At 39.3% G+C, this 13,352-nt stretch overlaps 1 protein-coding gene across 1 annotated transcript in view; it reads right to left on the bottom strand.

The window, feature by feature from the left end:
• Positions 1-13,352, bottom strand: part of UTRN (utrophin) — a 556,038-nt gene that overhangs the window by 437,605 nt on the left and 105,081 nt on the right. The window contains 1 exon segment of the mRNA XM_070376815.1: positions 9,067-9,128. Coding sequence (XP_070232916.1) covers positions 9,067-9,128 — 62 coding nt within the window.

Genomic DNA, 13,352 nt, shown 5'->3' with positions numbered 1-13,352 from the left:
CAGAGGAGCATGGCGGTCCACAGTTCATGGATAGGACCGTGCAACTAACACTTTTGGTAAAAACAAAAGTAACTGAGAAATACTGAGAAAACTGGGATGATAAGGAACACAATCCTAAAAGAAATCAATCCTGAACATTCACTGGAAGGACTGATGCTGAAGCTGAAGTTCCAATACTTTGGCCACCTGATGTGAGGAGCCGACTCACTGGAAAAGACCCAATGCTGGGAAAGATTGAGGGCAGGAGGAGAAGGGGACAACAGAGGATGAGATGGTTGGATGGCATCACTGACTCAACAGACCTGAGTTTGAGCAAACTCCAGGAGATGGTGAAGGACAGGGAAGCCTGGCATGCTGCAGTCCATGGGGTCACAAAGAGTCAGACATGACTGAGCCACCGAACAACAAAAGGCTCCCACACCCAGCAGCCAGGGGCAAGGCTACTTGCACACTCCATGAACAAATAACCAGGTGAGGTCTGTTGAACCAATAAACAATACAGCTCATTCCATATATGCTCAACTAGCAAATCAGTGGAAATGGCTGCAGAATCCAGTGCCTCAGCAGACAGGCTTCCATGGGAAAGGGCAAGGCATCAGTTAGGGCATTGATAGTGGTAATGTAAAGGTAAAGAAAAGATTTCTTCTGTTTAACAAAGGAGAGGCAGTCACCCTGCCCCTTCCTTCTCCTTAGGGTCTCTCCTTAAAGGCATAACAGGCCTAATTTGGGGGCCAGGAATTTGATAAATCCATCCTCAATTTTCCAGTGCAAAATAACAAAGACTTCAAAATTATCTCAGAAGTCTCTCAGGAGATTGACAGGAGACCAGCACAAGGAGCATCCGTTTGTCTTTCCAGGAGAAACATACTTACTGGTCTTTGTTCTACTTTATTGTATGTTTGTATGAAATTCTGTCCAGATTTCTGGTCTTTTACCAACGGTCTGTGTGCACCTTATCTGACACAAACATTCAATAATAAATCGTGTTTTCTCTGTATTCTATGTTGAATAGAGATCTTGTAGTTGCCAGGATTTTTTTTATTTCCCCAACAAATTATAAAAATAAAAATAGCAGTGTCCGCTCCCCCTACTTCCCACCCAGTCTGACTCCCACCAGGACTGGTCATAGTTGAAGAGTGGCTACCAGTAGCCATTGGAGCCAAAAGCTTCCTAGGGCAAGTACAGTTGAAAACGGTTCCTAGATCTCATAGCCCTCTTTAACAGAAAGAGCTTCTTTTCCCCCCAAAACCACCATCTCTTTAAGAATCCTCTCTTTATAACTCACTGGCCCACAATGTCTTAGGTCTATACATCCATGTGCCAATCAGAGCCCATTTCTGAAGGTGGAGATGGTGGGGTCACATGGCTGAATGCAAAAGCACAAGGTAGGTGGCTCTGCTCTCCTCTCTCTAGGGGAAGGCTGAAAAGCCATTTCCTATCAGCAGATCAATCCCAAAATTGATTATCAATGACAAAGGCTTAGCATATACGACCAAATTTCCAAACTTGTTTACCGATTACAAATACTAAAGTTCAGTTGCTAAGTCATGTCCAATTCTTTGCAGTGCCATGGACTGTAGCACACCAGGCTCTTCTGTCATCCAGTCATCCACCATCTCCCAGAGTTTGCTCAAATTCATGTCCATTGAATCAGTGATGCTTTATTTAACCGTCTCATCCTCTGCTGCCCACTTCTTCTTTGGCCTTCAGTCTTTCCCAGCATTAGGATCTTTTCCTATGAGTCGGTTCTTCGCATCTGGTGGCCAAAGTTCTGGAGCTTCAGCTTCAGCAATTGTCCTTCCAATGAATATTCAGGGTTGGTTTCCTTTCGAATTGGCTGGTTTGATCTCCTTGCCATCCAAGGGACTCTGAAGAGTCTTCTCCAGCACCACAATTCAAAGTTTCAATACTAATAAGCTCAATCAAAATTATTTATTAAATCCTCAATATGTATGAACACAGCATGTTAAATAATGTTTAATATATATATTTTTAACTTAACCACAGTAACTAAGTGAAGGTCATGTTTGCAAGTATGTTTGGAACCAAACCAATCAAACTGCATGAAAACAACAACAACAAAAACCAAATATTTACATAATATAGCTAAAACATGTCAGGAAGCCGTTCAGGAATATGAAATGCACTGTACTGTTTGCTTTATGGGTACTGGTGAATAGACTTAAATTGAAACTCAAGGAACCATGTGAATGTTTGCAGCCCCCTAAAATAATTAGTTGGCCACCGTACACATATTCATGAAAATAAGTCAATAGTAAACTCAGTGTGTAACTCCAACTCAAATCTCTACTACAGATGTTATTTATGGTCAAACAAGGAAGCCTGTACAGTCTCCCTCATAACACTAAGAAGGGGACTAAGCACATACAGGCAGCTTTTGTTGCAGTCTCCTACACATCCTTTCCCACTCCTATTTTTGTGACCCTCCACATCCAGTGTGAACAGAGTTGCAAACAACAGGACTCTGAAAGCAATGTCCCACTGTCTCTAAATGCAACATACTGGGAAAGCTCTTCACATTGAAATGGTTTTAAAATGCTTCACAGATTTCCTTTCTGATGTTCTACACATCTGAAGTTCAAGTTTGGAACAGTAACGAAATGAAAACTTGACTCATCTTTGTCTTCAAAAAAGGAAAAGCAGAAATCTGCCCAAATTGAAGTTCAGCATTTTTAAGTGGGCCTATTCTCTACCTAACCTTTATTCTTTAAACTTCTTTTGAGAACTGCCTCACCAAACTGATAAAAGAGCTTCTACAATTTGTACATCTCTGCTCTGACAGATGAGCAGTTCTGAAAGTCAGCCAAAGAAAATGCAGGCTTAAAGTCAGAACAAATTTCCAAACACTGAAAGAGTGAGGCCTTCGCTGCCTCCCTTGGGAGAAGAATCCGCTAATAAACGAGCCTCTTAAAATCAGACTGAACAAAACACTCAAACTTCACCCACCAGACCATGGAATAAAGTGGGCTTAATGAGCCAATGCCTTTTTCCATTTCTGCTTTAAAATATATGTACAGCACAGATCAGGGGTACCACAAATTGGAAGGGTCCCTGATAGAGTTTTAATTTAGCATTCCTAGGTAATTATAATCTCCTATAAAGTTTCACAATAATGCCTCAATATTTCTTAGCAATATGAGGCAAGTAAATGTGCTCCAGTGTGTTTTATAGCTAAAGGAATAAAAACCAAGTGACCTGGCAAAAAAAAAAAAAGCTGGCTAATAATTTGCCCGAGGTCATAAATAAATGAGCAGCATACCCAGGAATAAGTGTTTAATTTCCAAATTCTCAACTCCTCTAGATAATCATTTTTTCCCATGCTTTCCATAACTTCTCAAACCCAACACTCCTAAATTATTCTACACTGTGTGACTTCTCAGGATAACCAGACTCCAAAGTGGCATGGATTCTGTGATATACTAACAAGGACTTGCAGCAAAAAGAATATATATGTATAGTAGATGCTATCTTAGCTATGAAAGTGTTACACAGTATTCTCAAACTCTTAACCAAACCCCTTAGAGAGGAATGAATTGAGCAGATTATAAGTTTTAAAGTTCATTTTTCATCATTTTGCACTCAGTAGGTACATCCTATTTGAAGAAGCCTCTCCCATAAATAAGAGAACCATACGTATTAAATCCAAATAATGATTTAACAATCTTTCCAGCACATCTCCAAGACACCAGGTGAATGTGGAAACTTTGCACAGTTGGATTTGTTTTTGTGGATAAATGCAGCAAAAGCCCTAATGTTTGTTTCCATGAAATAAAGCAATTTATGCCATTCTGCGCTCAATTCCACACTCTACTCCATCTATTTCCGAGACAACCACTTTCACCTGGTTTTTGGACATACATACTGTTAGGCATTTAAATGTATGTTTCTGTCACTGCCATCCATTTATTTATTAAGCCTACAGACACTCATTGAATGCCTATTAAATGCTAGAGGTTGTCCAGTTAATAAAATAGACAATCCCTGCACCCATGGAACATACCACCGTCTAGAAAAGGGAAGACAAGTATTTTGAGATGCAATTAGTTAAAAGACAATTATGGTAAGTGCTTCAAAGGTTAACACTTTAGCATACAGAGCATATCTGCCCGAGTCTGGGAGCTCAGAAAAAGTGTCCTTGGGAAAGTGACATTTAAGCTCAGGCAAGAAAAAGGAGTAGGAGCTGCCTAAAAAAAGATGGAGGAAAAAGAATGTGCTAAAGCCATGAGAAGGTCCATTGCAGAGGCCAGAGTATAATGAGCTAGAGTAAAGTGAAATTAGAGTAGATTGGAGGGGCAACTTCTTAGGCTCTTAAAAGCCAAATAAGAACAAATAGACATTGAAAGATTTTACTGAAGAGAAAGAGGTATTTAGGCTTACACTTTAAGATACACTCCAGCTATTCTGTAGAAAATAGAAGGAAGGAGATGGATAAGGCGAACCATGGAAAGGAAGACCTAGTGGTAGATTATGATAATGGCCCACATATTCAGGGATAAATTTCCCAAATAGTAAAGTCATGACTCTCAAACAAATGTATTATTAAAGTACATTAAAGGCTTTAACTCATTAAGCAATCAGGAAACCAGTAAGGTATTACAACTGGTTCAAAGAAAACTTTTTTAAACCACATGTTAAATGCAATAAAGGAAAGTTGAAATAAATTGACAACAGATGCAAAACCTAGTCTACCCAAGGGGAAATAATCAATTGCATTCCAGCCACTCTGCATTTTTATGGATAAGAATCATTTCCATTACTATCCGTTTTCCACAACTCACTGAGTTGGACAGTAGCTCAAAGATGATGGAAGGCAGATACAGCCTATGGCTGAGCTGACAGGATTCCTACAGATTTTCTGCCCATCATAAAGGCTTTTAATTATTCTTAACTCAAATAAAAATGATTTGGCAAAAGGGGGTGTCAGTGTCAGGAAAGACGGAGAAAAATGGACAATGTTGAATGTATATGGTACTAGAATCAACAAGATTTGGCATTTGAGACTTTGGTTGGCAGGGGGGATGCTCAAGGAGATGTCCGGGGAAGGAATTTAAAACAAATTCCTAAATGGCAGAAGAGGCCATAAGGGTCTACTTGGATTTCTTAGCACAAGGACAGTACTACTCTGTAGAGAGACTCACATTGCACGGAAAAAGTAGACTCGATCAATAATTACATTTTAAAGTCCACCACAACATACCAAAGGACATGGATAAAAAAGAAATGAAATAAAATCCATTCCCTTCAATAGTACTTTATTTTCTCTTGCTAACCTCTGGAAAGAGGAGAGTGAAAAAGTTGGCTTAAAGCTCAACATTCAGAAAACTAAGATCATGGCATCCAGTCCCATCACTTCATGGGAAATAGATGGGGAAACAGTGGAAACAGTGTCAGACTTTATTTTGGGGGGCTCCAAAATCACTGCAGATGGTGATTGCAGCCATGAAATTAAAAGATGCTTACTCCTTGGAAGGAAAGTTATGACCAACCTAGATGACATATTCAAAAGCAGAGACATTACTTTGCCAACAAAGGTCCGTCTAGTCAAGGCTATTGTTTTTCCAGTGGTCATGTATGGATGTGAGAGTTGGACTGTGAAGAAAGCTGAGTGCCGAAGAACTGATGCCTTTGAATTGTGGTGTTGGAGAAGACTCTTGAGAGTCCCTTGGACTGCAAGGAAATCCAACCAGTCCATTCTAAGGGATATCAGTCCTGGGTGTTCTTTGGAAGGAATGATGTTGAAGCTGAAACTCCAGTACTTTGGCCACCTCATGCGAAGAGTTGACTCATTGGAAAAGACTCTGATGCTGGGAGGGATTGGGGGCAGGAGGAGAAGGGGATGACAGAGGATGAGATGGCTGGATGGCATCACTGATTCGATGGACGTAAGTCTGAGTGAACTCCGGGAGTTGGTGATGGACAGGGAGGCCAGGCATGCTGCAGTTCATGAGGCCGCAAAGAGTCGGACACGACTGAGAGACTGAACTGAACCTCTGGATTACCTAGTGACACCAGGCCCAAATACAACCTGATCCCAAACTCAGCAAGAATCTGTGGGGAGTTTATGGAAATCTTCCAGTTCAGAAGTTCCCTTTTCTGATCATCAGTGTGGAAGCAGCCCGACTTACAGAATCAAAACAACGAGAAGAGAGGAAACAATGTGCTTGGAATTTAGTGTGACAGTTATGAGCTCTTCTCTTTATATCCAAATAATCATAAATCCTTTGATAACTGTGTTCTAGGCTCCTCCAGATTTCCTTCTAGACTTTGATTTCTTACCAGAAGTAATCAGAAAGGAAATGTTTCCAGGGGCAGCTCTACTTTGATATTTTTTTCTCCAAACAACCTTTTAATAGTAGCCATAATAAAAAATTTAAAAAAAAAAACAACTGTTCTTAAAAAAAAAAAACCTAATAGTGGTCTTAACAAAAGTTGTTCTTGAAAACAACAACAAGCTTTTAGCTTACATGTCAGTCTACATAACTGGACCTTTTACTATAACTGATAATGTTACTTAATCATTTCATTGTCTTGCTAATAATTACAAGCTTCCTGGGGCAAAGAATTTACAAGGAACTTAAAGCCCATTATAAATGTATACATTTAAATATCAAATTCACTAAACAAGCTATTCCAGTACTACCGGACTTTGTGTTCAGATCTTTTTAAAGACATCATTGCTGTGCTGTGCTTAGTTGCTCAGTTGTATCCAACTCTTTGCAACCCCATGGACTGTAGCCCACCAGGTTCCTCTGTCCATGGGATTCTCCAGGCAAGCATACTGGAGTGGGTTGCCATGCCCTCCTCCAGGGGATCTTCCCGACTCAGGGATCAAACCCAGGTCTCCAGCATTACAGGAGGATTCTTTACCATCTAAGCCACCAGGGACACCCAAAGATATCAATGACCCACAATAAATACTGAGTTACTTCTTGAAAGAATTCGGTGGGGTGTATGACCCACATGATCAGTAAATACTGAGAACCATCCAGTGAAGAAGTCCCAGGACAATAACAGAAGTGAGGATATTTTTAAAGCTCAGAGTGAAGGAGTACTTGGGCAGCACTGGGTTCAAGGGTCTAACCTTACATGTATCAGCAATGGCTATGGACCTGGAAAGGACGTGGATCGTCCGGGTGATGCCCCAGTTCAATTATCTATCATGTGCCGTTAAGGGAGTGTCTTGTCTGGGTCAGAGTCATGGCAACAATGATAAGCTTAAACATTTTCAGTTATTCTTGCTCAACTGTCATCTCTACTCTACTTTTCCTCTTTTTGTGTCCTACGGTACTATCTAGGTCTCTCTAGTCTCACAAACAGGAACAAAGCAATTCACCTAGTTTCAAATGTTACCTAAATGCAAGCCTATCAATGCTACAAAGTTTTCAAATCAATCTTCAAAATCAGCTCTAAGGTGATTCTTCCACAATGACTCAAGCTGCTAAAAACAAGGTCTGCTTAACTTGGGCTGTCTAGAAAAGGACCGTATTAACCTCAGTAATAGTCAAAATAGAGAATCTCACACAACTGAGCACTCATGAGACCCTTGGGATGAAACATCTCCTGTATAGATTCTCTTCGTTCCTAAAACCATGTTGCCCAGAATCTGGTCCACATGAAGACGATTACTTCAAAAGTTTTGAATAATGTTGAATCCAAAGCACCCAGACGTTAACTGTACCTCTTGAACAAAACAAATAAAATTTTACCAAAAATCACCTATGTCTGCTTCAGAGTAATCCTACACTCAAAACCACCAATTATGGAGTAATTCTCTTCCTTGACCCTCTATCAAAGTCAGGCAGTTTTCACATTCCTTACATTCTCAGAAGCAAGATAAAATATTCCTCAACAAAAACTTGGAAAACCTAAAAATACACTGCAATCAAACAATGAACTGTAAATAGTGGGACGTGGAACAACTTTTAAACTGCACTGCAACTCAAAGTAATATTAAAACATTCTGATTTTGCCTCAAAGAAATGCCATGTTTATTTTCCTGACCTTTGCAACATTCTCAAATGGAAAAATAAAAAATTTTAAAACTAAAAACCCCAAAACAGGGTTTCTCTGAGAAACCTTTAGTTTTTTGCATAGTCCTATAATCAAAAAATCTAAAAATTCTTCTCCCATCTCAGATTTAGAAGACAAAATTCCAACTCCAATGACCAATGAATAATTATATTAGAACTAGTTGAAAAAGAGTAATATCAATTTCTCTCTTCAGCATTCTTGCTCCTAAAAAAATATTAATCAAAACTTGATTATGATCCAAGTGGTTAGAAATGCTGAGAAAGAACAGATTTGGGGGAAATAAATCAGGAAGTTCAAAAGAACAGAACAACAGGGCAGTAAACATTATTAGCCAGACCTATCAGTATGGACAATCCCCAAACACTGCACAAGGTAGAAAAGGCTACCTGAATGATAGCAAATTGATTTTAACCAGGCAAAAATGAAATCATCATCTTTTTAGCTAAGTAAGCACAAAAATTTCCCAATGAGATATTATTTCCTAAATGCACCAAGAAGTCACAGAATCCAAAGCAGCAAGCTAGCAGCTTCGTATCTAGAGAATGCTGTTGGTCTTTTTTTAGTTACTAAGTTGTGTCCGGCTCTTTTGCAACCCCATGGACTGTATTCCGCCAGCCTCCTCTGTCCATGGGATTCTCCAGGCAAGAATGCTGGAGTGGGTTGCCATTTTCTTCTCCAGGGTATCTTCCCGACCCAGGGATTGAACCCGTGTCTCTTGCATCTGCTGCACTAGAAGGCGGATTCTTTACTGCTAAGCCACCTGGGAAGCCCCTAGAGAATGTTAGATAGAAATACAGAGCTTTTTTACCATGAATGTTTATACCATGAACTTCTTACACCAGAATTTCTATTTAAACTTATTATAGACAGTAAAGGAAAAATAAATGTATCTGCATACTCAGAAGATTTCTGTTAGATCACATTTCCTGGGGAAAATTCACTGCACCTTCAACCAAACTCTATCAACAAGAATGAGGTATCCAAATCATCATAGTTTTTGAAAGTCTCCATTACCTTTGAAAATCGAGCATTTATCCATTTGGTAAAGGTTTTCTTCTGCACATCATTGTGTTCATCTGTGGGAGGGAAAAGGAGAGAGAAGGGAAAATATTAGAGTTTATAGTTTTACTCAGGTGCTAAATAAGATTATCTCCATCCTGGAGAGTTTTACATTGTCTGTTAGTAGAGTTCCTGAGGCACAATGATCCATAGTTAATGAAGGGATGACTAATGGGTTCAATATGTATGGAGTCTGCTAACAAACATCCATAGCAGAGGGAGGCCCAGACACCTTTCCAGAGAAGCTGGCTTTCTCACCCCACATCTTAGCATGTCGCCACCAACCATTAAATCCATGTTCATGAGAAAAGAATCAAGACGTTGCTTTCAAAGTATTATATACATATACACATAGACTTTCTATTGCATTTTGTTTAAATACAGTTTCAGCATGACAAAAATGTTATACATGTTCAAGACAAAAAATGGGAGTTCTCTTTTCAAAAAACTAAGAAACTCATGATTTCCCCCCTTTTCATACAATTCCTATAGAACAAAAACTACGATAAAGTGTATAGCTAATTGTGTAACCCATTTTCCTGTATAAAGACTGACATGACAAAGTTTTAATGATCTTATCTTTGAAAGCAATCTACACCCACCACTGGGCACATACCCTGAGGAAACCATAACTGAAAAAGACATCTGCACCTCAGGGTTCATTGTAGCACTATTTACAATGGCTTGGACATGGAAGCAACCTAGATGTCCAGAGACAGATGAATAGATTAAAAAGTTGTGGTATATATACACAGTGGAATATTACTCAGCCATAAAAAGGAACACAACTGAGTTAGTTCTAATGAGGTGGATGAACTTAGAGCCTATTAGATGGAGTGAAGTAAGTCAGAAAGAGAAAGACAAATATCATATATTAACACATATATATGGAATCTAGAAAAATGATACTAATGAACCTATCTGCAGGGCAGCAACAGAGATGCAGAGACAACAGACTTGTGGACACAGGGTGGGAAGAACTGAGAGAGTCGCATTAAAACGTGTACATTACCATATGAAAAACAGAGAGCCAGTGGGAATTTACTGTATGACTCAGGGAGCTCAAATCCTATGCTCTGTGACAACCTAGAGGGATGGGAGGCGATGGGAGATGGGAAGGAGGTCTAGGAGGGAGGGGACACACATATACCTGTGGCTGATTCATGTTACTCTATGGCAGAAACCAACACAATAGTGTAAAGCAATTATCCTCCAACTGAAAATATACAACCTCCTAAAAAAAAAAAAAAAAAAATCTACACATTTTACAAGCAGAGAAATCACAGAAGTTTATTTCTTTATTTTTTAATGACTAATGTTGGCTTGAATTACAAATTCATTGTCCAGGTCAAACAAATAAAAATTGACCTTAAAAAATCTAAAGCATCCTGAACCTCTTGAAGATGGGGAAAGTGATCTAATTAGGTATAAGGAAGTCATGTGAAATGGGAGTTAATAACACTTACAAGGCACCGTGAGGGCTGGTGGATACAAGCGGAAACACTTGGCAAAGAGCTGGCATTGAGCTCTTTGTTGTTATTCTAGTTATAATTATTATGATAGTATATGTGTGAACAAGACAAAAATATCCATGTTACCCTTTCTGTTACTTCTAATCATACCCTCTTCAATAGCTCCTCAATTATCTGTTAAAATGAGCAACAGTCACTGTTGGCATAAATCCTACAAAAGAGCATGTTAATAGTCTCTGAGTTGTTCTAAAAGCTGTGTAAGGAATATCTGGAATAATGCAGAAAGCTTGCGGTACTGTCTGAACACACACACATACCTTGTTCCACCACTGTCCATGTAAGGAAAATTTGGCAGAAAGCTTGTGGTACTATCTGAACACACACACCTTGTTCCACTACTGTCCATCCTGCCAGGCTGCTTCCCACATGATAACAGTAAAACAGTAACAAGAGAAGGCTCAAGTGCACTCTGTCCTCAATGCATCAATTTCACAGAGCTGCCTTCAACCCAGACCTCCTCACTCATCTCTAATAGCATAATTACAAGTTCAACCATGACTTCACCAAGTTAGTGGTATCTTTGGGCCTTATTCTGTTCTGGAAGGAGTGCTTGTAATTAAAAGGTCACTCCTGCAACAAATATAGCAACAGTTTCAGAAAAGAGTGCCCTTCTACAGATCTATAAAGGTAACTGGAGACTGACTCTGAAACACAAAGACGGCAATGGATGAAAAAACTTCCAAGCAACTTCGTGTTGTCAACTGAGCTTAGACTTAGCCTTTCACAAAGGACAACAGAGTCAGCATCAGCCTCAATTTCAGGCTTTCTACCATCTGATCAATGCCACATATGAGCCATTTATTAACCAAGAGGACTTGCTGACACACTCTGAATGTCGCAGCCTTGACCATCACATGGAAGAGAGACAGAGCTGAGATTATACGCAGTATGTAAGGCACACACCAGCCTGCACAGTGCCATACCAGCTACTAATATGAACTTAATCTTAAATATGTGTTCAGAGTACATGGCAAATTCAATTATTTTGCTATGAACAAAAATATATGTATTGGTCATAAGTATTACATTTTCTCAGACCCATAAAATTCATTGAATTTAATAACTTTTACCAAATTATTGGGAATTTGGGAAATTCTGAGAAGCAATTTTTATTTCACATTTTATTTCTCTACATTTCTACATTTTTTTAAACCTCTTTTCTGAGCATTTAACCTTCTTACTTTCAAAAAATATATTAAAATAGCTAATAAATACTATATGGGTTCCTCTCCAGAGATAATGCAAACAAAGAAATGAGTACCTGTCACCTTATCAAATGCTGACTGTGTGGGTACTGTCATTTCAGTCATGTCTGAGTCTTTGAGACCCCATGGACTATAGCTCACCAGGCTCCTCTGTCCATGTGATTCTCCAGGCAAGAGTACTGAAATGGGCTGCCATGCCCTCCGTAGGGGATCTTCCCAACCCACGGATCAAACCTTCATCTCCTGAGTCTCCTCCATTGGCAGGCAGGTTATTTATCACTAGTGCCACCTAGGGAGCCCCCAAATGATAACTAAAAACCTCCAGTTGTATCACATATAGAATGAGATCAACTATTTAAAATAGGTTCCCATTATACAGCTGCTAAGTCACTTCAGTCGTGTCCGACTCTGTGCGACCCCATAGACGGCAGCCCACTAGGCTCCTCTGTCCCTGGGATTCTCCAGGCAAGAACACTGGAGTGGGTTGCCATTTCCTTCTCCAGTGCATGAAAGTGAAAAGTGAAAGTGAAGTTGCTCAGTCATGTCCAACTCTTAGCGACCCCATGGACTGCAGCCAACCAGACTCCTCCGTCCATGGGATTTTCCAGGCAAGAGTACTGGAGTGGGGTGCCATTGCCTTCTCTGATACTATATTCCATCATACAGAGATGTGTGTAAAAACTAGAAGTTAATGTTTCTATAATAAAAGTCTTTATCTTTGGTTCAAATAAAAGTCTGAATATGTGTCTAATTAAGTAAATGATATGAAATGAAGTTATTGTTGTTTAGTTGTGAAGTCATGTCCAATTCTTTTGCAACCCCATGGATTACAGCCCGCCAGGTTCCTCTGTTCATGGAATTTCCCAGGTGAGAGTACTGGAGTGGGTTACCATTTTCTTCTCCAGGGTATCTTTCCAGGGATCAAACCTGCATCCCCTGCATTGGCAGGCAGGTTCTTCACCCCTGAGCCATCAGAAATAACGTACTGCATTGTAAAAGATAAAATGTCTTGCATTCAAACTTTTTAAAAATACTCCAAACTTGATAAAACTCTTCTTTATTCATTTTCCTGGTACAGTTAAAGGGGAAAGGGGGAATTTACATCTCAATAAGCCTTGATTTCACATTTCCTTTTCACACAACACACACATACACACACACACAAACCTCTTATTTTCTATCAGATATGAATTCAGTAAAGGAATAGGAATTAGCCTGCAGTTTTTCAATTATGAGATTTTTTTTTAATGTAACAAATTTAGAACACTTACTAGTACAGAACTGCCCTCCACACCACAAAAAATTAAGCTAACAACCTTGGCCCAAGTCAGTGTTTCAAGGAGACAGAAATTTCCTAGCAAAATTGGTAGCATGACAACTAAAATCCTAAATCATGTTATTACGATCAATTGTTTTGATCATATATATAGAAATGTATACCAAATTTCAAATCTCAAATTTGTTCAACTCTCCATTACAAGTCAAGTAGTTATTTTAATGTTTC

Source organism: Bos mutus, chromosome 9, assembly GCF_027580195.1.
Source record: "Bos mutus isolate GX-2022 chromosome 9, NWIPB_WYAK_1.1, whole genome shotgun sequence".
NCBI lineage: Eukaryota > Metazoa > Chordata > Mammalia > Artiodactyla > Bovidae > Bos > Bos mutus.
This window is presented reverse-complemented; position numbering and strand designations above follow the sequence as displayed.